This window comes from Nanorana parkeri, unplaced genomic scaffold (genome assembly GCF_000935625.1).
Source record: "Nanorana parkeri isolate BGI_ZX_2015 unplaced genomic scaffold, ASM93562v1 scaffold1629, whole genome shotgun sequence".
Classification (NCBI taxonomy): Eukaryota; Metazoa; Chordata; class Amphibia; order Anura; family Dicroglossidae; genus Nanorana; species Nanorana parkeri.
Window position 1 is genome coordinate 275,524 of NW_017307897.1, and position 27,725 is coordinate 303,248.

Sequence of the window (27,725 nt, forward strand, 5' to 3'; positions counted from 1 at the left end):
CTTCATCATTGGCTGGTGGGATGGACAGGGGAGGGGCAGGCATAGCGGGCTCCGGATCTAGAGAGGCCAAGACAGCTTGTCAATCAGTTGGTGAGGATCTGCCGGGATCTTTCGTGGGCCACAGCTCTGCAATGTCGGCATGTAGAAGGCAAATGGCCCGCCATATATATACTGAGTTTTGGGTCACAGGAGGACATGGTAAATGTCGTCCTGTGACCCTAAAAAGACCTATGACCAAAAAAGGTTGGGCCATAGTTCTCTTTTTAAATAGTGTCGTGCCTGAAATAGTCATTAAAAAGACATGCTCCTCTGCAGTCAAGGCCTTTATAGGTATACAGGAAATCAGAAGTTATGCAGCACAAGCTTCCAGATGCTGTCTGGATCCTGGCTAGTCAGAGACCTCCAATTAAAGGTGTTGTGAAGTCCCAGCATACACTGTCCTGTAATAACATCAGCAATGTAATAGGAATACATACTAGAGTTGTTTTTTTATAAAATGCAATCAAAGTTTACTCGAAAAATTCCCTCTTATGTAGTGAGTGCTGCCTTCCGTCTGCCCATCACTTTAACCAACTTCCTGGATTCCCAGTGTGCTTTGCGTCTCTTTTTTTTCCCCCCTGCTGCTTGATGAGGTGTGATCTCGATTTCTCAATACTACATATCCCATCATACATTGCTTCCAGCGGGCAATGATGATGATGTTACGTTGTTCAGAGAGCAGGCTTAATGTGGTCACACACAAAGGTGCATATTCACAGGACTGAGTGAAATTGTGTCAGGCATTGAGGAAGTACATCCTTTGGGTATCTTCAATAAAGTAAATTTACGGACCTGTAGATCGATATGGGTGTTAAGAGGTGGGATAGAATGTATGGAAATTTAATATAGAGATATCTATTTATTTTTAGTTCTTGACCATAAATACCCTTTAAAGCAATGTTAAGTTACTTTCTGATTTTAGCACAGTTGCAGTGCATGCTGGATGGCATTGGTAGCCAACTTGATGGCTTTCACTTGTCACCTAGAACTATTCTTTAAAGGGGAACTATGAGGTGAGTGCTTTTCACTCACCTCATAGTTCTAGCCGACCTGTGACAATAAGACTGTCACAGGTCGGCTCAGTAGATCGGGAGATTAACAATACATAACACCACATTTCCATGCAAAAAATTGTACCGCTTTTGGTACAAAATTCCTGACATCATACCGCCAGGGAGGTTAAGAACGCCATGCCTGAAGGCTGCCGCGTGTTTTTCAGCTACAATTCGGCCTCTGGATGTTTCTATTCCCTTTCAATTTCATCCGCTCACTTCAGACTGGAAACCTGACCTGGTTTCCATTCACATAACAGCATAAAACGGCTGCTTTTATTTGACTTCTTGGCTTTGCTGAATAAATGGAAAATTGGATTTTATTTATGTTAAACCATTTTCTCTTACTGTAGGAAGAGTTAATAGAACCACAGCCTCCTCCTGTAGCAATTGGTGCTCCGTTCTGGTCATTGACTTTTATATCCGGGATCCTCAAATGAGACATTATCATTTAGCAGAACCTCCTTGTCCTCGCTTTGACCCCTCCATAGTTTTGATCAATCTGTGGTGTGCACGTTCTAAATCTGCCCATGCTCTTATTTAATTTTTTTTCCTGTTTGAAAATATTAACTATACAAGACGGATTGACGAATCTCCCGCTGTGTCCTTTGTATTCTAGGAGCGGCAGGCATGCCATTATCAGAATACCTCAACAGTGATGGCAGCTCATTGGCTGAAGTCCCTCTTCTCTTCTCTAATGGCACCCCAAAGCAGCCAGCAAATCACACGGGTTTCCACGTGTGCAAATGCGCACAAACACGCCAGAAAAATTTCGTCCTGCGCATGACACAAAACGGTGCAGGAGCTGCGCGGCAAACGTTCATGAACGCGCGTCCTGGGAACGTGCAGATGTGAACCAGGCCTGACAGGGACACAGCAGCAAAATGTTTGGCTACCGTGCTCTTATGTGCATGTATGGAGTACTTTCTTTGACCTCTTTAGCAGGGCACCCAGCATGGTTTGATGTAAAGTGTAGAGCTGCAGCTAACGATTATTTTCAAAATCGATTAGTTAGCCGATTATTAAGTAGTGCTGCAAGGTGTTTCCGACATCATACGTTCCATTATGCAGAGCCACAGTCTAGGACAGGGCTGGACAAATCCCAGGAGCCTGGTAGCCCAAGGTGCCTTAACCACTTGCTGACCAGGTGTTTACACCCCTTTCCTGGCTAGGCCATTTTTCAGTATTCAGCGCTGCAGTACTATGACTGACATATATTCCGTCATGCAACGTTGTACCGAAATACATTTTATACCATTTTTTGGGGGGACAGATAGCTTTGTTTTGGTGTTATTTAATCACCGCTGGGGTTTTTAGATTTTGCTAAAAAGTAAAAATGACTGAAAATTTTTTGGGGAAAAAAAAACAAAACGTTTCCAGCACCCGCGAAACCGCAATAAACTGTCATACCCAAAATTGACCATAGGCGACACTTTAAAAGCTTTTACCACTCATCAGTTTAGTGTTATCAGTAATTGATGGCCCTAAAATGATTGCACTCACTCCGATGTTCGCGGTGATATGTTACATGTGTAGCGCAAGTGTCGTTTTCATGCGCTGCCACATCTGATGCATATTTGTTTGCATGTGTGTATGTATGGGTGGGGACTTTATTTGTGTATGACTCGGCTGTAGATCCTCAAATCATCTCTGAATTCATGCCGACACTGTTCTTCCTTCTGGAGGGTGACTACTTTTGTTCCCCATGGTGCCTGTGTGTGTTGTAAAGTAGCCACCGCTCCAAGCTCTCTCCTGTGATGGACTACAATTTCTGTACAAATTAGTAAATTATTAGTGGTCTCCTTTCATCTGCTCTGGAATGCATGGAAACGCATTAAAAACTCCCTAGACTGTACCTAAAAGGCCATTTTAAACTAAAAAACCCCAGCACTTTAACACAGCAAAAATGCACTGCTCCAAATCTGGTCCAGACTTGGTGTGAACATAGCTGAAATGTAAAGAGTTTGCACTTTGTTACCAGATTCAATGTTTGGTTTTCCTGGAGTAGGTTAAGGCCTCATTCACACCAGATGCAGTGCGTTCCGGCCCGATTCTGGCCAGAACGCACTGCCTCACATTGCGGCCGGCTCACTTTTGTGTAGGGCAGGAGGGGGCGTGGTGGTCCATTGAAGTGAATGACACCGTAGCCACGCCCTCCGACTGCAAGGGGATCGGCCGCACGTGATCGCAAGGCACATTATGCCTGCGGTCCGGTGAATCAAAATGCTGAAGGCACTAGTGAGCCGGACGCAATGCGAGGCAGTGCGTTCTGGCCAGAATTGTGGCGGAACTCACTGCATCTGGTGTGAACGAGCCAGAGCTACTGTATGTATCAATGATACTGGAGATGCAAATGCACAGCAGAAACCAAAGCTGCTATTTTGAGCCCTTCTGCATCATGTATTTACATTCTGTGCACGTGGAAGAAAACACACAGGGCTTGTGCTATGACAATGTCTTGCTGCAGTTTCAGATGCCAATGAAATTCTAATCCTGCTCATGTTTATTGAGCTATTTTCCCTGAGACAGCAAAAGCCCGGTAGAAGCAGAGTATGGATTAGAGTGGCCCTGTCGGGGGAGTCGAAAAAGATTAGGTCAGCACTACCCTGTGAAAGAAGCTGATTTGTACCAGGGGTATCCAAACTTTGGCCGTCCAGCTGTTGTGGAACTACAAGTCCCATGAGACATTGCAAGACTCTGGCCGCCGCAAGCATGACTACCAGAGGCAGATGTATGATAATTGTGGTTTTGCCATAACTGGAGGGCCAAAGTTTGACTACCCCTGGTCTATTCTTACCAGTCCGGAGGCTGGTTTGCAGATCCATCTCACACTTTAGGTTGTGTCTCTTGCTGGCTGCTTTGGTGTGTTGCAACGATCGTTAAGTCGCTACTGTATTTTGCAGTGACAAGGGGTCAGCATGTGGAAGCAGATCAGCCAGTGCTAGGACACGCTTTTTGCCATGCCAGAGGAGTCGAATAGTAGTGAACACATTACCAGTGAATTACGTCAAGGTGGATGTGTGGGGTGTGCTAAACCTTTAATTCATTGGACTTAAAGGAGTGAATGAATTTCTTCTGTGTATATCCGCGCTGGAAAGTTTTAGTAAACAGTCTGACAAGTAAATGTAAACCGGCTTCTTTAACAAGGTAGTGCAGTGCTCTTTATTGCACCCTGGCAGGTTAATGCTGCCCTCTTTATTGCACCCTGGCAGGTTAATGCGGCCCTCTTTATTGCACCCTGGCAGGTTAATGCGGCCCTCTTTATTGCACCCTGGCAGGTTAATGCGGCCCTCTTTATTGCACCCTGGCAGGTTAATGCGGCCCTCTTTATTGCACCCTGGCAGGTTAATGCGGCCCTCTTTATTGCACCCTGGCAGGTTAATGCGGCCCTCTTTATTGCACCCTGGCAGGTTAATGCGGCCCTCTTTATTGCACCCTGGCAGGTTAATGCGGCCCTCTTTATTGCACCCTGGCAGGTTAATGCGGCCCTCTTTATTGCACCCTGGCAGGTTAATGCGGCCCTCTTTATTGCACCCTGGCAGGTTAATGCGGCCCTCTTTATTGCACCCTGGCAGGTTAATGCGGCCCTCTTTATTATCCCCAATGGAGTTGCTTTCAATGATCCTTGCAGAGAGAAATTTGGTGTGTGCCATTGCTAGATGCCTGGCCGTCATGCTGATCCTCCTTTCTTCAGTACTTTGTCACCGAACAGGAACAAGTATGCAGATTTGGAGTTCTGTCTTCTGACACCTCAACTTGCATGTTTTTTTTCTGGGTCAGTGATTTAGAAATGACTGAACCCAGGGACAGCTGGCTGACTAGCCTTTTGGGCACGGCACCAGCAGATGCCTGTATAGTTCACTCAGCACAAGTTTCCTAACAATGCCTAGATACCGCGTCATCAAGCGGAGCTGTTTTACACGCTTCTCTAAAGCAAACGAAATATAAAGGAACTAGAAATAAACAGATGAATGATGCATGAAACCGAGCTGAGAACGTTTCTTCTGTTTTATTAGTTCTTTGCAGTTTGTGAAGGCAGTTCAGTTGAAGACATCCCAGGTTCCCTCTTCTTCTTTCATTTCATTTCATTTTCTATTGTGCTGGAACCCTGGCATTCTGCTGTGGGTATTGCACTATAGCAATTGACCTTTCAGCTCAATATAACATTTCATTTTTAGGTGGGATATTTTTTTTTTTTTTTACTGTTCTTGTGGCATATTAATGCTTGCAACTCTCTGCATATGTTTTGTGACATTTTGCATAGTTTCTCAACTGCACAGTAATTGCGTCCAGCATTTGCAACATTAAAGTGACACTAAGGAGTTGAATCTTAAAAATGTATTCAAGTACCCTAACTGTTTAAACGAGAACTATGAGGTGAGTGCTTTCCACTCACCTCATAGTTCTAGCCGACCTGTGACAATGAGACTGTCGCAGGTCGGCTCAGATCGGGAGGTAAGCGAACACATACCGGCGTTCGCTCACCTCTCGATCTTGTCACGGCTCTCTGCCTTAACAGGTGAGGGGCTGGATTTCCCTCTCCCCACTCCGATCTGCCAGCGCTGACTGGCGGAACAGACAGGGGAGGGGGCGGGTACAGCTGGCTCTGCCTCTGCCACTTACGCAGCTGAGCAGATCCCGACATAATTGTCGGGATCCACTTCAGCTGCGGGGTCTCAGTATACCGCGAGCTACAGCTCGCGGTATACTGAGCTTAGGGTAACGGGAGGACGCTAGTTTGTGTCCTCCAGTTACCCTAAGGAGAACTATGGGGAAAAGCCTTAACCCCATAGTTCTCCTCCCTTTTAACAAAAAAAATTATCTTATTTGTGTAACACTCAGCTGTAGATCCTCAAATCATCTCTGAATTCTTACCGACACTGTCCTTCCTTCTGCAGGATGGCTACTTTTGTTCCCCATGGTCGCTGTGTGTGTTGTAAAGTAGCCACCTCTCCAAGATCACTCCTCTGATGGACTATAGCTTCAATACAAATTAGTAAACAAAACAGGAGATTGTAGTCCATCACAGGAGAGAACTTGGAGCGGTGGCTACGTTACAACACACACGGGGAACAAAAGTAGCTACCCTGCAGAAGGAAGGACAGTGTCAGCTGAGTGATACACAAAGAAGAACATTTTTTGTTAATGGTTAAGGTATTTTAATCTATTTGTAGGTTGTAACGGCTGAGTTAAGTGTCACTTAAAATTAAATACAATGGGGAGAATTTGTGACTAAAACTTTTGTTGCAAACATGTTCATAAACACCAAAATCTCACGCTAACTAAATGCAAAGTTTTATTGCTGTTATGCATATTTTTTGAAGCGCTTGCGTAATTTCTCAGCTGTGCAGTACAGTTCCAAACATCCGACTTACATCCGACTCCTACTTACAGAGGCCATTACTGTATAGCAGGGGGTACCAGGCTGCAGCCAAAGTGTACCGCGCAGCATTTCCGTAGTTGTAATGCTACCTCACTCATGCCGACGTGGAGTGCGCGCCTTTTTGGGTCTGGTTTGTAGTACTGTACGTACATTACAGGAAGTTGGCTCTTGTTAGAAGTGCAGACGAGGGGTGCCCACCTCCTTTTTTTTTTCCCTGTTCACTGTGGGTTTTTACTGCTGTCTGTATTCTTATTCGAACGATTTAATCTCACTTCCTGTCCTTGAGACAACAGGATGTGAGAGGAAATTTACTCCTAGGCAGGGAAATTCACTCCTGTAAGAGTGATCATGGGAAAAAGGTGTCTTCACTGAAGCTTTATCAGCAATCCTTGTTTCCACGACAAACCCAACATTTTCAAAATCCAATTGTCATAGGGACAGAAAGTGAGGTGAAATCTTCTGAACAGGGACACACACAGCAAAACAAATGTTTCAGGGGGCTAACCCTTCCCTATGCTATCCAAAACGGAAAATAAATGCTTGGCTGGAGTTGCACTTAAAAAATGTACCAGTTCCAACTTGCATACAAATTCAACTTGAGAACCAACCTACAGCCACTATCTTGTTCGTAACCCGGGGACTGCCTGTAATTGCATCCAGCAATTGCAATGTTAAAAGACCTCAAACGTTTGCACAGTCTAGAAGTGCTCCTGAGCACTTAGGCCCCTTTCACACAAGCTGATCAGGAGAGGATCAGTCAACAGATCCTCTCCTGATCAGAGTGGCACAGATTAGATGTCACCGCTGTATATCATCTTGCAATGGTGGAAAAAACTGTTTGTGCTGGACCCCATGGAAGTCTATGGGGAATCTGATGTAAACAGGCACGTGTCCATTTATAGCAGATTACCTCCGGTCCCTCAAAACGGATCATTAATCTGTTTTACTGGACCGAGCCGGAGACGCTTGTCCATTTAAACCTGGCTGCCCATAGACTTCCATAGAGCTTCTGATCGGGTCTGGCTGAAAAACTGACAGGCGGACCAGATCAAACCGCTCATGTTAAAGGGGCCATAAAGTAGTGCAAAACAGCTTCATATCTAAGTCAGCTAAGCACTTCTGTCCTCCAGGAGGTTTTCCCCAAGTTTGCATCAATATAGAGACAATTTATGTTTCATTTAGGAATGAAACATAAACTAGGATAATACATCTGTCACTATATGCATTAGAAATCCAGTGATGTGACAGTTTAAAAGACACTGATGATGCAACTAAATGAATAAATGCTCCCCAAAGTGTATAACTTTAAGGCATCATTCACACTGCAATTGGCCGACGCGCACAGCTCCGTGCTGCGTGCAGGGCCGTATCGAGCAGCTACCGGGAAGGACAGTTGCTGCGTGTGATTTTAGTACGCAGCCCCCGTCCATCTCTAAGGGACTACGCACCCGCACGCTCACCCGCCCTGCACGTCCGTGCAGATGCGGGTGAGCGCACTCGTATGCTAACAGGATGGATCTTGTCTGCGTCCGAGCCAGGAAACACGCACCCCTACGGACCTGCATTGTAGGTGGGCTTTCGACCGCGTAGTCCCATAGAGAAGGACGGGGGCTGCGTACGAATCACACCCAGCACCCGTCCTTCCCGTTAACAACTCGATACAGCCCTCCACGCAGCACGGAGCTGTACGTGCCGGCTGATTCCAGTGTGAATGAGGCCTAACAGAGTAGAAAACAAAACTCAGTTGCACTCGGCATAAGTCCTAATTGAGTTTCGAGATGGAGCTTTCACATGTTCCCAATATCATTGTGGTTCAGAGATCAGTGCACCACATTGTTCCTGATAAAACTGACTTGGAATTCCAATTTGGGGTTGTGTACTGAGTTAACATTGACACCTTCAAGTGTTTTATTGTTTGTAATTTCCTATTCATGTTCCATCCCCTAATGACATATGTAAACGTTTATTTTTCAAAGGTGTTTTTGCATGCGTGAACCACCTGTCCTACTCCTCAAATGCGGTGGGATTTAGATATATTAGACTGTTCTTGACTTATTGTTCACGTGGCAGGTTGTTTGTTTTTTTTTTTATTGTAAAATTTGCGTAGTAGATTTGTTCAGTAACTAATGAAGCGTAAACTGATGTAGAAACAAAACTGAAACACTTCTGTTTTTCCCTCCCTTGGCTTTTCAGGTGGCGACAGACAAGGTTGCAGATAAATTGAGTTCTACTCTCTCATGGGTAAAGAACACCGTGTCACAAACTGTCAGTCAAATGGCAAGTCAGGTGGCGAGTCCATCAGCCTCGTTACACACTACATCGTCCTCGACCACTTTATCTACTCCAGCACTTTCGCCGTCTTCCCCGGTACAGTTGAGTCCAGATGAGCTTGAATTGCTGGCCAAATTAGAGGAGCAAAACCGGTAAGCAGCTTCAGTAAAATCAATTGCTGTTTTTCTGCATGGTTTCCATTTAAATGATTAGCTGTAAATACACAAAGTGGATCAATATGTGATCATAGTTTGCTGGTTAAAGGGGCTGGACAATGGCCCACTATAGTTTTACAGCTTATCTAAATCTTTGAAAAAAATTGTGATATATTCCAGTTTTTGGTTGTGGTGGCGGCATTGGTTTTCTTTTTTTAAGATGTTTTTTATTTTCTGTCAATGGGTGACGATGCTTGCTCAAAGTACTACATCTGTGGAGAAACAGCGTTGGCACCCTTGGACTGGTAATATGTTAGGACTACAGGACACCATCCTACTCCTCGCCTCTATATTGTAGTTCATAGAAGTAATCTGGTCAGGAAAATAAGGCTGCTTGAGATCAGACCTGAGAAGGCGCTGGGTTTCTGGCAGGGTCAGAAGGTTTTCTTTCACTTTATAAACCGATATAAAAAATGTTTTCCCAAAGGGGAGCAATAAGCTAAGTTTTTTAATGTTGGGATTAAATACACTTTAACTATTTGATTTTGACAAGAAATTTTGTTTTATAAGGCACAATCAAAAGGAATAGTTATAGTGTTTCTCAACCTTTGTTTAGTAATTGCACAATCTCGAGACACCCCAGTCTAAAATGTAATAGATTTTAGGAGGTACCCCACACAAAACCACGGTTCCCCCTTGAAATCAGAATACCCTTTTACAGCAGGATCACCTTCACATCAGAGTCCTCCCTTTACATTAGGGTACCCCTTTCATATCGGAGGCCCTCCTTTTCACATCCAAGTTCCTCCTTCACGTCAGAAGCTCCCTTCACATCAGTCCTCATTCCCCACTTCATATCAGAATCCTAACAGCACAACATTTCGAGGTGCCCCTGAGGAAGCCAGAAGGCACTCCAGTGTGGTACAGCACTCTTGTTGAGAAGGGCTGCTCTAATCTAAACAAAATGAAAGCTGGCCACACATGTATCAAGGGCTTACAGTTTAAAAGCTATACATTGAATGAATGGGTTATAGGACGATTTTTCATCTACCGGTAGTTAAAAGGACTTGTACAGCAGTCACTTTTTTGTGTACAAACAGCCAACTAATAAAATGGCAGATATCAAACAAATTGATTTTCCGTTGTGATAGCGACTCATTATTGGTAGACCAGCACTAAAGTGTAGGGTTAAATCTTGGCAAGTTTGTATTACTGTATATCCCTACTATGAAGATTCCCCCCTCTATTTGTCCTTGTGGCCTCTGCTTTAGAGACAGAAACTAAAGGGAGTGTTCGGGAGAAATCCTCCAATGGTGTTCCCACTCCTGTTAGAACTGTTTAAGATGGGAATTCCATTTTAGTTTGGAGACCTTTCCACTCGTTTTCTGTTGCATCTCTAGGACAGGAAGTGAAGGAAATTTCCCTAGCTGATAATACAGCTATAAATATTTTGATGGTGGTTTAACTTTTTTTAATTTATCATTTTTTTTTTTTTTGTATTTTATAATTTAGTGAAAGATGTTGTCAGTGTGAATGATTGTTCAGAGTGATGGCCAGTGCAAGTGCTGTAACATCTGTTTATAACTAGAACATGTGATCGGCGCAGCAAACTGCGATCAATTTAAACCTTTGAGTGTTGTTAAAAGAGAACTAAAGTGAAATTTTTTTTTCTTCGGGGGGCTTTAGTCCTTTTTTGGGTCAAAGTACATTGGCTAATGTGATACTGTAACCCAAAGATGGTATCTAGAGGGTTACTGCCCACTGTATGCTGACAGTACAGAGCCACGCTGTAGCTGGGAAGGATCTTGACAGTATTGTCGAGATCCACCCCGCTGCCTGATAGCTGATTCTGGCTCTCTAGAGCCAGAACCAGCTGTGCCCGCCCCCTCCACTTTCTGTCTCTCTAATGAGGGCTGAAGGAACAGGGAGGGGGGGGGGGAATCCCTGCGTCAAGTGGTGACTGACCGTGATTACTCTCTGCACGAGAAGACCGTAAGCGAAGTGATAGTCGGTTTGGGATCACTCAGTTCTTGAGATATTGAGCCAGCATGAGACCTCTACGGTGCCACACGCCTGCTCTCATTTAAGGTTTTATCACCTGTATCTTGTCTTTGCATTTCATCGGGTCTGATGAAAAATTGTCCTTTCATCAGGTCAGATGAAAAATTGTCCTCTATGGCGTTTTGCTCCTGCATAGAGGACGTTACAAGAAAATCCTCATCCCAGCACGTAGTGGAATTTCATTTTCTTTTTTGTCCTCCTGTTGTTTTTATTATCCTAATTTTTATTCCTTTGATGTCTGGTTAAACCCATAAAGGGCAGTCGTTTTCAGACCCATTGGCACAAGCACAATGGAAAGAACGTGGTATGTAGCCATTGTGATTATGTTCTTACCAATGTGAAGTATTAAAGCTTCTAGAGCAAGAGCTTCTGTGAAACCTGTTTTGAAATTGTAATTACATGTTGACAGAATGAGTTCAGCTTACTTGAGGTTTTATCCCTGTGCTTATTTATGTATTTTTAAAATGATGTTCAGTGTTTTGGCATCAAAGAAATCCTGGTGATTTCTGTTCCCTTTGTGTCTGAGGTGTAATATTACTTTGAATCCATTTTCCATTTCCTGTCATTATTTGAGGCTTTACAGTGAATAACAGTTTGTTTATATCATGTGATGGCAGTTATTGCTTACTGATGAGTTATAGGAAATATACTGGATAACTAGGAAGTTTTGGTTTTGGCCGTTATTTATCTAATGTGCAACCAGTTTTAGAAAAATCACATAAATAAGCAGGGCATATGCAAAAACAACACATTTTAATTTGAGTTAAAAAAAAAAGGACCTTTTCATGTCTTAACCCCTTCATGACTGAGGCCCTTTTCATTTTTTGCACCCATGTTATATTCCACATTTTAGGCCTGAAAATGACGTAAAACCACCCAACATAATATATTTTCTGAATGCCAAGACCCTATAGAATAAAATGGTGGTAGTTGAAAATTTTTATGTTGCGAAATATTAGCGCAACTCCTTATTAAACCCCAAAATGTAGTGACAACCATTATCCTAAAAACGACGACAGAGGCACTTTTAGAAATTATTAAAGGCTTATTAAACCCTCAGTGTTTTTGGCATTTATCTACTGCTAGCAAGTAGATATATGCAAAAACAACCTTTTCAAACAGGTTAAAACTTACCTGTGTCTTTGCTGCACACTCCCGTCCGAACATCTGAAGAGTCTCGGGCGGCTGCAAAGGATCTTGGGGTGGCGAATGCGCAGTTCAGATGTTCGGCTGGGAGACGAGGAGAGACACAAGGTAAGTCTATGGAGCAGCGTGCACCCGCACAGACTCCGTGGGACAGGAAGTGCCAGCTAGCACAGAGGAGCCGGCGCTGGATCAGAGACCGGCACCAGCACTGGAGGGACAGCTGATTGCAGGCTTTTGTATTCTTGGCATAACTTTATTTTTCTTCCCCACTCTCTTTATTAAGGGCAGATTAATCCATCTCACTTACTTCCATGAACTCTGGCACATGTGATTAGGACATGTGCACATCATCCCAGAGGGGAAAAAAAATAAATTTCCTTGTGATCTCACAAGCTTTTGCATTTTATAGAAGGGAGTTCCCAGCAATGCAGTGTGATGTAACTTTCACACAACCTTCTCTTAGGCCTAGGCTACAACTCTAATGCCCAAAAGTACCAGGAAGTGGAAAAACGGTAATTGTAAGGAAAAGAAATAGTGAATCCAAAATAATTTTATATCGGCATACAGAGCTACATGCTGATGGGATTTTTAGTGAAAGGGGTCCACATTAAATGGAAGATGTGAGGAAACCTTTGCTGTCCCCATAGAAAGAAAGACAGACTAGGGACACACTGAGCTTCATCATATTAATATACAAAGCTTCTAGAACTTTGTCAGGATAGACTGTGTTTAAATCTAGTTTACAACTAATGAGATCTGCCAGCACAGTACAGATGGGGTTCATTATTGTGAACATTAACGTCCTCAGCCCTCTTGCATTCCAGAGGAAAATTTTTGTTCTTTCAGAATTGAGCATGTAATATTTTTAATTTCCTGAGCACTAGGGATGAACTGATACCGGTATTCTGGTACCGAGAACCGATAATTTTTTTTCGGTACTCGCTGATACCAATTATCGAGTAACGGAAGTCCCATTCAGGAAGCCAGGTGGCATGTAATGACTCCCCACCTGGCTTCCTGATTAGCCGGGAAGCCAGGCAGTGTGTAAAGACTCGCCACCCGGCTTCCCGATTTAACAAGAAAGTCCCCTCTTACCTTAGTATGTGCCGCCTGTCACCCCCGGGGCCTCTCCAGGGGGAACGCGGCCTTCCTCCGGAGCCGCCTGGCCGGCCAATCAGGAAGCCGGGCGCCGTGTAATGATGCGACGCCCTGCTTTCTGATTGGCCAGGAGGCCTGCTCCATGCTCTCTCGTCATGAGATGTGTAATGACGCGCTCCCCGGCTTCCTGATACCGGAAGTACTCGTGCTAGGCATCGGAGCATTTGGGCGAGTACTAGTACTTGCCCAAATACTTGGAATCGGCACCGATATCGATGCTAGTATCAGTATCGGTGCATCCCTACTGAGCACTGTTTCAGAACACTTGCAGGGTTATTCACAAAAAGGTGAATGGTTTGGAGAAGGCAGGAGAAGTGAACAAACAAAATAGCTGAAAAATTCTCCAATTCAACTCGCTTTCCAGTTCAGCTATGTTGTCCTAGATTGTTCACTTCTGTCTTCTCCACTCTTCACCCTTTTGTGAATAACCCTGTGAATCTTGCTCGGTTTGCTCTGCTTTGCTGGCCTAAAACATTTGTCACTTCTCAGGCCAACACTGCTGTGGTGGTTATCTATGGGAATAATAATCACTACTGCAGTGTTTCCTAATTTATCGGAATAGTGCCCTCTGTCTGACCATAAAGAAAAGCTGTTGGCTGGTAAGTGCCTTGTCTGCCGACACAGAGATGATATCCTCCTTGGATCTAGTAACTGTCCTCAAGTTTATCTAAACCCAAGCACAAACATAGGTTGACATTTCTTACTCATTGTGCTGTATTTATGAATGATCAGCATGGTCACCCTTGGACTGAAAGGGTCCGGTCTGACTCTACACAATGTTCTGCCTCTTCTCATCGCCACAATATAGGGGGAGAGGTGTTCTATAGTGTAAAGAAGTGAGCTTTGCAGGGCTTGTTTGAGGTAAGAGTGCAGCTTGCACAGGGGAACACTAGATGTTTAACATGATTAACAAAGTAAACCTGCACTAAAGTCCAAAAAATATCTAACAGATTAAAAGGGAGCAAGTAAAAAGTTAATTTTTAGGGCTTACATACACTTTAAAAGATGATTGTGTTTATATTTTCAACCAGACTGACACTGTCTGGCCCGCAATGACATATGGGAATAGGCAATCAAAAGTGAGCAGAGACTGTACATGAGTAAGTCTGGCCAACCCTTTATACATTTACAAACTGTTCATAGAAACAATTGTTTTTAAATATGAACACACACTGATGAGATAAAAATTGCTGCACAAACACTTTTTATTGCAGTATATTTGAGTCTGTGAGCAGCAGAATTGAGCTGGGAGGCAAAAGGTTGCAGAAGATGTTTTAAAGATGGGTGTTGTCTGTCATCTTTCCAGACTAAAGGCAAAGATCTTGCTTGGAATAGGGATGCAGAAAGAGATCCATCCAACTAGACTAGCATATTGGCTGTTTTCTAGGATACCACTAAGGGCCTGTTTAGGTCTGCCAGATGAGTTGCGCATGGGCATATGTAAAGGCAGCCCATTTATTTTTAGTGGCTTGCAAATGCACCATCATGAACAGGAAAACACACCTGCAATATAATTTTTTCCATGTACCGGTAGTGCTTTGCTGTTGGGATGTGCTGCAATGCAGTTGCATTGGGGTGTTATTTAAAATGAATGGAACCGCATATGCACATAATGTGTGGTTCAGCAACACTATGGTGTGAATAGCCCTAAAAGGGTTTATTTTCCTGCAGTAACAAACAAACTTTACTGCATAAACATTAATTTCAACTAGAAATCTATTTCTTCCCTATGTGGGTGATTTCACATCTATGGACTGCAGTTTAGTGTTTTGTTGAGGGGAGCTATAATGACCCCTTCTTAACTACACACCACTCTATCCAAAACTTATATTTCAGTATAGGGAGTCTGCTTGGCAGCGTCCATCCTAGACAGCGTATTGTCTTGGACACTGGCAGTGAAGTCTCTATTTAACTGGAGTTTGCAATCAATATGTGATCTCGCACCTCTTTTTCTGCCAGTTCACCACTAAAGGAGAGAGGTGACATCTGCTCAACGGTAGGAAGAAGTTACCAGCACGCAATGGCTTCATCTTCAAAAGAAACCCCTTTATTGACATCCAACCTTGGTATCGTAATGCGTTAGAATATTTCGGGACCTCACAGGGTCCCTTCATCAGGCAAAGTGATCATCACTTTGCCTGATGAAGGAACCCTGTGAGGTCCCGAAATATTGTAATGTATTGTGATACCAAGTTAGGATGTCAGTAAAGGGGTTTCTTTTGAAGATGAAGCCATGGTGTGCTGGTAACTTCTCCTTGGTTACTTGATCATGGTGCCATCTGCATGTTACCACAGCACCCAAAAATAAGACAGTGAGAATAACCACTTAGGTGTGTGGTGGGTCACTTCTAAGATCTCCCCAACGGGGACATGGGTAGCAATGAAAACCTGGCAGGTTCTAACCATTTTCCATTCTAAACACAACCAAAATAAAAGGCTGGATGGGCTTTAAAACCAAACTTCAGGTATTTATCTTTTTATTGAGGAGAACATTTCTGTAAGGTGTTTATTTCTGTAGCTATTAGCTGGCCATCCATACGCTGGTCCAATTTACAGGTGAGCACTGCTGACTTGGCAAAATTTAAGCAGTGTGTGGCCCCCTTCCGATCTTTTTAACGCCATAATTCCACAGCAACCCCCTGTTATTCTTCAATCAACTTTTGTCGAAGGAGCTGGACCAAAAAATTTCCGCCAAATGGTGATTGCAGCCAATTGGCTTTAGTCACTGTTTGGGTATAATGGTATGGTCCGAATACAATAAGACAACAGGCTCCATCCACTACAGGCCCACTACAAAACTACATGAGGGGGCAGATACTAGACCAGCCATCTTGCACAAAGAGAGAGCAGCAATGACTGTCTCTGTGCGGAGAACTTCCTGTAATAAAGACCAAAGTTTCACGTTGGATCACTGCATAGATCTGTAAGAAATGCAAAAAGCTTGCCCAGATTTAAACGAGGATACACATGGCAATTGTTCAGCTTTAAAGTTATAATAACCGCCTAAATTGTATATTCCATTAAAATACACTAAGTTCCCATCTTCCATAGCAAATGGAATGTGTACAATGGTCTCGAGTAGGGATGCACCGATACCACTTTTTTAAGGCCGAGTACGAGTACCGATACTTTTTTTCAAGTACTCGCCGATACCAATTACCGATAGGGACAGGTCGGATTAAACTCAAAAATTAATTCCTCAAACATTTTTGAGTTTAATCCGGTACCATTTATTATGCTGATCAGCTCATCCTCAGAGTGCATTTCTGTGTTTTATGAGTGAATGGGTTGTTGCAATAACCAATTTTAGATGTTGAACTGGTGTTGGTGTTAACTGGTGCATTTAGTATGTCCATTGAGATTTTAAATAATGTATAATATTTTCTATTATATTTTGAGTCTCCGACCCTCCTTACTAGCTGTACTTTGAGCTGATCGCCCTCAGATGATCTCACTTCTTTTTCTTGAGTCTAGTTTAAGCAGCTGGGGGTTGTTCTCTCTTTTGAGAGTCATCAAATAATATACCCAATTAAGGGGCTAATTAATTTTGGGTCTGGTTCTCTGGGTTTTTGCCCCTTTTTTCCTATCATCTATTTTCCCCACTATGGGGATACAAGCCTTAGTTAGCAATGGCATGATAAATATTAATTTCATTATTCAATGTCTTTTTTTAAATATTATAAGATTTTATAATATTTAAAAAAAAGACATTGAATAATTAAATGAATATTTATCATGCCATTGCTGACTAAGGCTTGTACCCCCATAGTGGGGAAAATAGATGAGCACATGTCCAGAACACAGTGTATAGTGTGGCACAGCTGTATCAAATTCTGTATAACTGGCTTTATATTATTACATTTTCTTATAATCTCTAAAGCCAGGTATGCAGAATTGGATATAGCTGTGCCACAGTGTTCTGGTCTGCAGTCTAGACATGTGCTCATCTATTTTCACCACTAGGGGGGATGCAAGCCTTAGTTAGTCTACATAGTACATAGTTATTTTCTTTTTTTTAAATGATATATGCCGGTAAATAGAATTTTTGTGCCCAACCCCATGAGGTGCGGCAGTACTAACCTGCTGTGTCGTCTTCTCCGTCTGCTTCAGCCACTCCGTGTCACAGCCTTGTCGTCTGATCCATTCTGACCTCTTCTCCCGCTGATTGGCCGATTTGGATGATGACAGGCTTCCTCACCAGTCACTCCTGACTAGTGAGGAAGCCTGTCAATCAGCGGGAGAAGAGGTCAGAATAGAGCAGATGACAGAGGAGGTCGCGGCCATCTTGCTTCATTGAAGACGCGATGGGAGGTCCTGTGTGCGGCGGATTCGGGTCCCTGAAGATGGCGGACGCGGCACAGGTACTCGTTTTATGTATTGGAGTATTTGCACGAGCACGAGTACTCATGCAAATACTCGGTATCGCCGCCAATACCGATGCTTGTATCGGTATCGGTGCATCCCTAGTCTCGAGTGAAGGCTTGTGACTGATCTGAGCATTGCTGTTAGTACTTGGATGTAAACAGAGCAACTTTACCCTTATCTTTTAAAAAGACGACAAAGCACCTTTTTAGAAATGTTTAGTAATGACAATCGACAAACACATACTTTAGATAATTGCTGGCTTTGTATTCTTTGTATACCAAATTTTTATTTTCCGCCCCATTCTTCTCACCATTTTTACTAAGGACAGATTAGTCCATCTCAGGGGGAAAATGCCTTTCTCTGAGATCTCGTGAGATTACAAATGAGATTGCCCCTGAACGCACTGTGATGTAACCTTCTCCTAGACATGGGCTACATCACTAATGCGAAGAGGACCAGGAAGTGGAAAAACAATAATTGTAAATAAAAGAAAAATAGGTTTATTTAACTAATCAATGTAAGATGGTTTTATATCAGCACGCAGAGCTGCGTGCTGATGTGATTTTTTTAGTGAAGGGGGGTAAAGGTCCGCTGAAGATAACACATTTTGTTTGTACCAAAGTGGAATGCACCGTTTTTCTGTTGTATTGTCTATAGTCATATCACCCCTTTTTTGTTGGTCTGTATATAACAAAATTAAAATGTAATATTTAGCCTGGTAGTTCTAAGTTACTTCAATCATATATGTTGCATATGAATGTTTAAAATCTGGTGTTTCTATGTGTAGATTTTGTGGATTGTGTGGATGTCCAGAGAGACATTCAGTGTTGGCAACTGAAGTACAAAGGTTATTTGCATTTACTTTGTAAGTCCTGGGATCTGTCAACATTACAGCTTCAGAGTTCCAAAATGCTGCAGTCCAACCCAAAAACTACCTGCTGTCCGTTTGTCAAGGTTAAATGATTGCACATTGCACAGTAAGAGCTCGTCGTGTTGCTGGGAAAAGCTTTTCACGTTGTATAGGAATTGGAGAAATCGCCGCCTTATGTCAGCTCTCAATCTTTTCAGGTAAAGTGGATGGAGTTTGTTCTGCTTTTCTAATGCCACTTGAAGTAGATTAAAAATGGGTAAATATTTCATCTAATATAGGGGTGGGCAACTCCGGACCTCCAGCTCCTGTGGAACTACAAGTCTCATGAGACATTGCAAGATTGACAAGGGTTATTGGTTGTATGATGATTCTGTGAGAACAATTGAGCTGTATGATATTTAGGTACATGAAGTGAACATTTTGATGGGAAAAAGATTGCTGGGTATAATATCTTGTATGTTACATATTCTAGAAGTCATCCTCCCTGACAGCACTCACCTGAATTGTTTGGTTGCTGCCGAGGTAAAGTAAACCTAAATAAAAAGTCACATGGGCATGAAGTTCTATTTCTAGGTACCTGCAGAGGAGCTATAGCGATTTGGACTGGTTGTCCAAGCGCCATTTGGACTGGTTGATCCCCAACCTGTCAGCTGAGCTATGCCTGCCATCAGACTTTGGTGTGGAATATCAGTCTGTGCCTTCTGGTGGCTATGGGAACCTTGGTTATCTTTTGTAAATTACCAGAATGAAGGCCATTAGCTGCTCTCTAATATTTTTTTTGATTTGGGTCCTCTTGTACTGCTTTATTCAATGAAAACATTGATCCATCCATGGGCACATTTTAAAGTTGTTTATTGTTTGCAGGCTGCTAGAAATTGACAGTAAATCGCTGCGATCTGTCAATGGATCGAGAAGAAACAGCGGGTCTTCCCTGGTGTCCAGCTCCTCGGCATCCAGTAATCTCAGTCACCATCAAGAGGAGGATTCCTGGCTGCTCTGGGGACGTATTGTCAATGAGTGGGAGGAAGTGTACAAGAAGAAAGAGAAACAAATCAAGGTGTGACCAATTCCAAGGGTTCTTAATGTTAATTAAATATTACATTTTCTCTGCCTGATAGATCTATATATCTCTTTTAGGTAAATTGATAGTCTTTATTCCTAAACTTGGTTAGGGCTTTGTAAGTGCAATACAGCTAACTCTACAATTTAAAGTTTCCCCACATGCTGCTCAATATTGTATTGGACACAAGTACATATGTTTGGTTAGACCTCTGTACATCTGAAAACCTCTACCTGCAGTACAAGGACTGCATGCTGAATCAGTTGCATATCTTCTCTGAATTATTCTGTCACTGCACAACATTTCCCAAAATACGCTTCACCATTTTAAATAGGGACATCACTTATTTCCCAATAGGCTCAACCTATTGCAGATTTAGATTCCTTTTACCTGCATTATGTAATGCCTATTGCTCATATAGTATAGATCCAACACCCTGGCAGTTATTTCCCAACAGGGGGATACCTTCTGACTACCCATTTGATGTCACATGAATAAACATAAGGTAATTTCTGTACTAGAACTTAAAATTAGAGCATAAATACATACGTAATAGTGTCTCCCTAGGGTTTTCTCATTTATCCAGGTCATGGTATTGCTAACACCATGTGACCACCATGTGTGTTGGTCACATGATCAGTGGCATGCAGTTGGAATTAAATAGGGGTGCTTTGCAGTAACATAACTGCCCAGCCACAACAAAATGGCATAGTTTGCTTTCATCACTTCTTATATACCTTCCTATAAGGTAACCGGGAGAATGTAAGACTGTTATTTGATCTGGTTAATTAGCACTGGTGATGAGCCTGGGCTTAGTGCAGGCTTGGGCCAACTGGGTTTATACTTGTGGCAGCCACTATTCCCTCCGGAACCAATCCGTGTTGACAGTTGCAGTGGCATTCCCCACCAATTTGTGACATATAGCTGTGGGGTGTGGAATGTGCCTCCGTAACTAAACGGCTCGGGAGGAAGGGGTGGCAGTCAGTTTTGAGCAGAATTGGGTGAACTCAGAAGAACCAGGATTACACCAAGCCCAGGCTCGTCACTAATTAGCACTGAGGCCTCTAGAAATAATGTATTTCCATAGTTCGATTCACAGTGACTGGCGGGGTAGTTCTACACTGAACTGTTCTTCAGGAGAGGCGATGGAAAACTTATTACTGCACATTGATCACTGCCAAAGTAACTATCGTGTTTCCCCGAAAATAAGACACTGTCTTATATTGTTTTTGGCTCAAAAAAACACACTAGGTCTTATTTTCGGGGTAGGTCTTATTTTTTTCTTTTATGTATAACACTCCAAAGTTAATGCAAATTAATCCAAAATGGCAAAGTGTGCTTTCACTATGGATTCCTCACAGGGGGAGTGCATTTGGTATCACTCCGCCTGTGACAGGAGCCGGCGCTATAGAGGAAGCATCGGCTTATGCGGCTCTACTCCCTGCGCTGCCGCCTCGCTTCCTCTAGCGCCGGCTTCGTTGGCACCGCTGATTCTCTCCCGCAGTTCTTCAAGTTCCCCCTTATGACACCACCGGCCATGGGATTTTTCACAACTAGGTCTTATTTATGGGGTAGGTCTTATATTTTAGCAATTCCCAAAAATGGCACTAGGTCTTAATTTCAGGGTAGGTCTTATTTTCGGGGAAACAGGGTATGAGTAAATTAAACTTTTGTGTGGAAAATGGTCAGCCTGTGCCTAGTGTAACATCCTATATTGAACCGTTGTTTGGGGTCGGTGTCCTTGTGGACAGATAGCATATGGAATTGACCTTTTCATGGCATACGTCCTTTTCAGTAAATGATTTTCAGCATTCTCTCTGCTGCAGAGGTAAACTGGGATTTATATCTAAAGTCCCAACATTTGGTCATCACATGTAAGATAATCCTGCCCAGTTTAACATGCCAATCTTCCTACTCCTTGCTTAAAGGAATGTATAGTGGTTTGGTATATAATTGCTTCATATTTTTTTTCCAAATAAAACTTTTTAGAAACTTGTATCCCCTCTCCCCTTTCTACTTAGTGAGACCGAAGCCAAGTAATTAGAGGAAAACTAGATAATAAAATCAATCTTGCAGCGTAATCGCTTCAGGATTGTTTTTGTGAACTATTTGTCTGTTTCAGTTGTGTTTGGTAGTCATCGGTGTCTTTGTGTTCCAGGAGCTGGTCAGAAAAGGAATACCACATCACTTTCGTGCCATTGTATGGCAGTTATTATGCAATGCTCAAAATATGCCAATCAAAGAGCAGTATTCGGAGCTCTTGAAAATGACCTCACCGTGTGAAAAGCTCATCAGAAGGGACATTGCAAGGACGTATCCAGAACATGATTTCTTCAAAGAGAAAGATAGCCTGGGGCAAGAAGTTCTGTTCAATGTCATGAAGGTTGGTATTAGTTGGAATATTTTACTTATCAAAACAGCTACTACGAGGATTTAGAGCAGGAAAGGGGATTGTTGTGTGGAAAGTGGTTATCTTTATATACTTGATGTAATATTTTCTTAGGGCAGTAGCGATCAGGACAGGTTTTCAAACCTTCCTGCCTGTAGCGGTCAAGACTGGGTCTTGTAAACATGAGATCATTATTAAATCCCTCTGAAAATCCCCGAATTGGGCTATTGTAATTTCCTGTTTTTGGAGAGATGGGAATATTTATTCTATCTCATCATATATTGCTGTGATGGTTTCTAAAATCGGAATCTTTATATTGATGAAGCTAGTTTTCTGGTACATGGGCGTTTTTTCTTTTCTTTTGACATTTTATTTTTATTGATTTTTTGTTGTTTAAATGCACACATAATCTCCTACTTAGAATTAACCTTTTACTTGTCCTTTTGTAGGGCAAAGCAACAGGTTCCCTTTAATCCTGGCCCCTAAAGCTTATAGTTATCTTAACTCCTCCACCTTTTAAGTTACCTGGGGAAGCTTAAAGAGATTCCTCTGCCTTGAGAGAACTTTTTCTCTTTGCCTTCCATAAGAAGGGGGAGGGAAGATAAATGCAAGGACAGATACTAAAGTGAAATTTAAAGTGCGCCTCTAGGCAAAAGTTTTTTTAGATTCAGGTAAAGAAAGGGTTAGAATCCCTTTTTCATTTTTTTGTCTGTACACTGTTGGGAAGATTTCTCCACTTCCTGTCCAAAAGTCCCATCATGATGTCAGGAGAAACTTCTTCAAAGTAAAGAGAAAATCCCCTTTTATACAGTTGATACTGAAACTAGTGTCCCCATTTATTGGTTTCCGCTTACCCTCTGTACCAGTGACAAACATAACATTTTTCATTTCTCATCCCTTTCTGTTTATGGAGGGGGGGTCACAGAGGTTTGTCTGCCCAACGGACACACAGATTGCAATAAAACCTGATGGGGTTCCAACCCTTTCTCACTGTAAAAAAATAAAAATAAAAAATCAGGTAATGGACCTCACCTTTTCGTTGTTATATTTTGGTCTAAAATACAATCAATAATTTTTAAGTTAGAAGTGATACAGTCACTAGAGTTGTACTGGGACTGCCATTGCTGACATCCTGAAAAAAACACTAGTTAACTGGATTTGTCTGACTTGAGCACATTTTAGATCAGAACTAGCAATAAATGAGCTCAAAGCTAGCCATACTCTAAGAGATTTGTGGTTTTCAGCTTGCAGGGTGTATGGCCAGCTCTACACTAATTTATAGCTTAATGTGCCTGTCAGACAAATTCTGTCAAAATCAGTCACAAAAATCAATTGAAGCGCTTCCTTTAAACAGTGTAGATGGTAGATTCTCCCTTCCTGGATATTGTATTCTGACAGCTGGTGCCCACAGCTGTAAGAATATCCAAACAGCGACTGCAGCCGTCAAATTTTTCACCTGGACTTAATCAGTGGCAACTTCCATGATTTGCACATAACAGATTCCCATTAAGGGCTATTATATGACGCAAATTGGCTGTGCATGTGTAGGATAATGATCTGAGAACTATACCCTGGTAGGTGTAGTTTTAGGGGTGTTTCTGTGGCTTCAGAATCTGTTGTTAATACATTTTTTTAATTTGCATGGGAATGTTTAGTTTAACGCGAGTTATTTTTATGTATCAAGGCATATTCTTTAGTGGATCGCGAAGTGGGATACTGCCAAGGAAGTGCTTTTATTGTGGGACTTTTACTTATGCAGGTAAGATTCATGGCTCTCTGTGCACAAAAAAAAAAATCATGGCAGAACGTTTTCTCTTTTATCCAAAATCTTTAGCTTCTAAAGACCTTCTAATGACTAATAGTATCCTTTGTCTATTAAAAGTCACTCCATGTTTTAAAGCTCAGGATACTGATATTTAAATTGGATTGACCCAGAGGCAGCTAATCAGCCTCTCACTGTCCTACTTCAGTATGTTTATGGTTGTGACGTTTTGGTGTTCTGTTTTTGGATGTTTGTTTTTTTAAACATATATGTATATTAACGGACGAGTTCAATGTTTGTCCAGTATTCTAGTGCTATGGAACATTCAGGTGATCTTAAAGTATTATTCAACGCTCAAACTTTTTTCCCCATAAATGATCAAACAAATTTACATTGCCCAGCGAAGCCTTTCCGGTAGTTGTCCAATCTACTAGACAGGGGAGTGACTTGTCTTGCTGTATTTTCATTGGGGGACACACTGCCTACTAGCACACACTAGGGTGGTTCCAGAGGACCCTGCACGGTAAAGGAGCCACCCTTTAACAGGATAACAGGATTTTTTTAAAGGGTTTATTTAGTAAACTAATGAACAGTGTCAAGGGAGATGCATGTAGATCCTTAGCTGTCCCTTGGCACCTTCTACAGAATTTCATGGTGTAACCTCACTCTGATCTCGTAAATTCTTTAAGAGTTTTTTTTCGAGTTGTACAAAATACAATATAAAATAATGCACATGGATATGAGGCATATTCACACACAGTTATGCGGTAACCGTGACTATAAAACATTTCAACACATGGTGTGATTCGAACAAACAGGGTTCGACGTTTTGCATAGGGAATAAGTACAGAGAGGGCTAGAGTCCCAGCGCAAGCGGAATACGCTTATATGCTGATGCGTCCACTGTCGTAAAGAAAACAGAAGTGGGAGCAGTGAGCGTGGGAGCTGTGCCCTCTCCGGGTCATAAGGGTAGAACAGGGTGTGGGTGACTTGGCATCCCGTGGTCATTGCAGGGGTAAGTTGGCGCTGAGGAACACATATGAATGGGATGACCTTGTAATGGTGTGAGCATCATATAAGCTGGTAGTATGGGAGAGTTAGAAGTCCCCTATCTTTAGTAATATTCTCTAGTTTTAAAGCTTCATCAACTGCAATTCTGAGGCCCTTTGATGTCTTTTGATCATAGTAGACTGGGCAGGTAAAGCCAGGACTTAAATTATTTGACACCTTACTCTAATATTGGTATGCATGACTGCGGCTTCCATATTTTCATGTTACATCCTAGAGGTTCACTTACATTTTCCACCAGTGACTTTTAATAGTTTAAACTATTCAATACTGATGCAACAGTGTATGAGTGTATTTGAGAAGTAAGACTACCCTAATGAGGATTTATCTAATTCTATACTTATGTTTTTTGTGAGCTCTTTTCTATTCTCTTTCCTTTCTTGTCCCCTCTTTCTCTGCTAAATTGTAATCTTCCACTATTTTATTCTCCCCATCTCCATCTCCATCTCCATCATCTCCTCCATCATCATCTCCTCCATCTCCTCCATCTCCTCCATCTCCATCTCCTCCATCTCCATCTCCTCCATCTCCATCTCATTTTTGGCAAAATCATATGGGGAAATTACCTTCATGTATGCTAGCTGACTAAGCCAAACATTTTGCTATGCCAACTCTGATCTATCGGTTACAAGAATTTGTTTTAAATTCTGTAGTGTTTTTCAGCATTTATAAGCTTCTTTATATTTTCTCCTCAAGGTGGGTACTGCTGACCCCTGTCCAAGGGAAATATTTGTTCCTTTTCTCTGTGGACAAAAGGAGAGATTCTTTTTTTAGTTTAGGACCTTCTATTACGGTTAAATATCTGAATGAAAGTGAGAAAATTTTATTTTTGCATGTACTGTGATTTTTTTTTTTTCTTTCCTGGCCCTTTTCCATACCTGTATATTAGGTAAAAGCACCTGTCATAGCGGTCACATCACTTCTGCATATACAGCTGTGTGGGTGTAGCTTAAAGGAGAACTATGGGGTCAGTGTTTTTCCACATAGTTCTCAGGGTAACGGGAGGACACAAACTAGCGTCGAGAGGTGAGCGAACCTGGTATGTGTTCGCTCACCTCCCGATCTACTGAGCCGACCTGTGACAGTCTCATTGTCACAGGTCGGCTAGAACTATGAGGTGAGTGGACATCACTCATCTCATAGTTCTCCTTTAACAACTGCTGACTGTTTAAGTTCCTTGTTGATATATGTATAATTGTATTAGTAGGTATTGTACTTATGATGTTTTAGGTTTTAATTAGAAAATTTGTGTGTTTGTACATAACGAAATGTTGGTTCAAATTGATTTTTTATTTTAGTTTAACTGTTTAGTATTTAATTGGCCTCATTTACATATTTCAGATGCCTGAGGAAGAAGCTTTTTGTGTGTTTGTAAAATTAATGCAAGACTATCGACTACGGGAGCTCTTTAAACCCAGCATGGCTGAATTAGGTCTCTGTATGTATCAGTTTGAATGCATGATTCAGGTAGGTATTCTAGAGTAATTTTTTTGTGTCAATAAGACCACACCTCTAGAATTCTGTATGATATCTTGTCTTCAATAGACAGCCGCTCCCTTAAATTACCAAAATGGTCATTCACCTTTTGTTTCACATTGACAGTCTATGCAAAATATAAAACAAAAAACTAAAGTCCTGTAATTCATTAAAACATTTAATGTATTATAATGCTGCTACCTGACATCATCCTGTATTACCACCTACGAAGCATAGATCATAAAGAGAGCTGAATTATGCTGTGTGACATCCCAGTTGTTTATTGCACAGTGCCGTCGGTTTAACATACCTTCAGGCACTGAAAAGGGAGGTGTTGAAACAGTTGGATCTTAGCGGGTTCATTCAAAGTCCAGTGAGCTGCATCAGTGGTGGTTATGTTCTCTTCTGGGTTTTAATAACTAATGGCTGAAGTGAATTGTGAATATTTTGGTTAGTAGAACATTTCACAGAACCATTCACATGTATTTTAACTGTTTGGCTGGAATTCTATTCTAAGAGGATGAAACATTTAATACATGTAGCAAGTTGGATGGCATCTGTGTATTTTACAAGAGTGATGAGTTTCTGGTCAAAGTAGTTTAATGATGGAATTGCCTTTTTATTTGGGGTGTAGTATTGGTCAAGTTGCATCTTTGATCTGGAAGCTTTCTGTGATAGCAACTACCTCCTGGCCAGCCGCTGTGTATACTCGGCCTGCCGGGAGCTTCTTGGATGTAACTGGGCGTGTATACACGAAATGTAAAAAAAAACTTTTTTTTTCAGTAATTTCTCCTGAATATAGTAAAAAATAAAACCCGCAGTGGTGATTAAATACCACCAAAAGAAAGCTCTATCTATCCCCAAAAAATGGTATAAAATTAATTTCAGTACAGCGTTGCGTGACGGAATAAATGTCAGTCAAAGTACTGCAGCACTGAACACTGAAAAATGGCCTGGCCAGGAAGGGGGTCTAAACACCTGGTCTTCAAGCGGTTAAAGGTTGTACCTGCCTAAACTCAATGACAGCAGTGGCACTGCCTAATTTTTTTTAAATCAAGAATCAGCTTTATTATATACAGAAAAGGTACAATGACATAAGGAGACAGTGTCTCAACAATATAGCAACTTCCGCGATACACATTCGGGGTAGGGGAGTACAGTCATCTCATTACATGTATTGAGAGCATGAGAGGGCTAGCCAGCCCAACATAACAAGCGTTGTGTGGCCTTGAGGACCTTACGCATCACATTTGAAAAATAAGTGGAAAACAACAGACCGCATGTTCAATACAATCGGACATCAGGTAATAAAACATCAGTGTGGTATAGATCTAACACGGTCACAGGCACTGGGGCAGTCGCCCTTGGTAAGCAAACTCAGGCTGACATTTTCTATCACTCCAAAACACATATATCAATGGTTTGCTGATGTATGACATTAACGGGGATAGGCTAAGGCGGGGAGTGTG

The 27,725-nt window shown here is 42.1% G+C and overlaps 1 protein-coding gene across 1 annotated transcript in view; it reads left to right on the plus strand.

Annotated features, from left to right (window-relative positions):
• Nucleotides 1-27,725, plus strand: part of LOC108799089 (ecotropic viral integration site 5 protein homolog) — a gene marked incomplete at its 3' end in the record, with an annotated part of 111,929 nt that overhangs the window by 44,841 nt on the left and 39,363 nt on the right. The window contains exons 2-6 of the mRNA XM_018570913.1: nucleotides 8,668-8,897; nucleotides 19,366-19,558; nucleotides 21,720-21,944; nucleotides 23,635-23,709; nucleotides 26,122-26,247. Of these exons, the coding sequence (XP_018426415.1) occupies nucleotides 8,749-8,897; nucleotides 19,366-19,558; nucleotides 21,720-21,944; nucleotides 23,635-23,709; nucleotides 26,122-26,247 (768 nt within the window). The remainder of the gene's footprint in view (nucleotides 1-8,667; nucleotides 8,898-19,365; nucleotides 19,559-21,719; nucleotides 21,945-23,634; nucleotides 23,710-26,121; nucleotides 26,248-27,725) is intronic.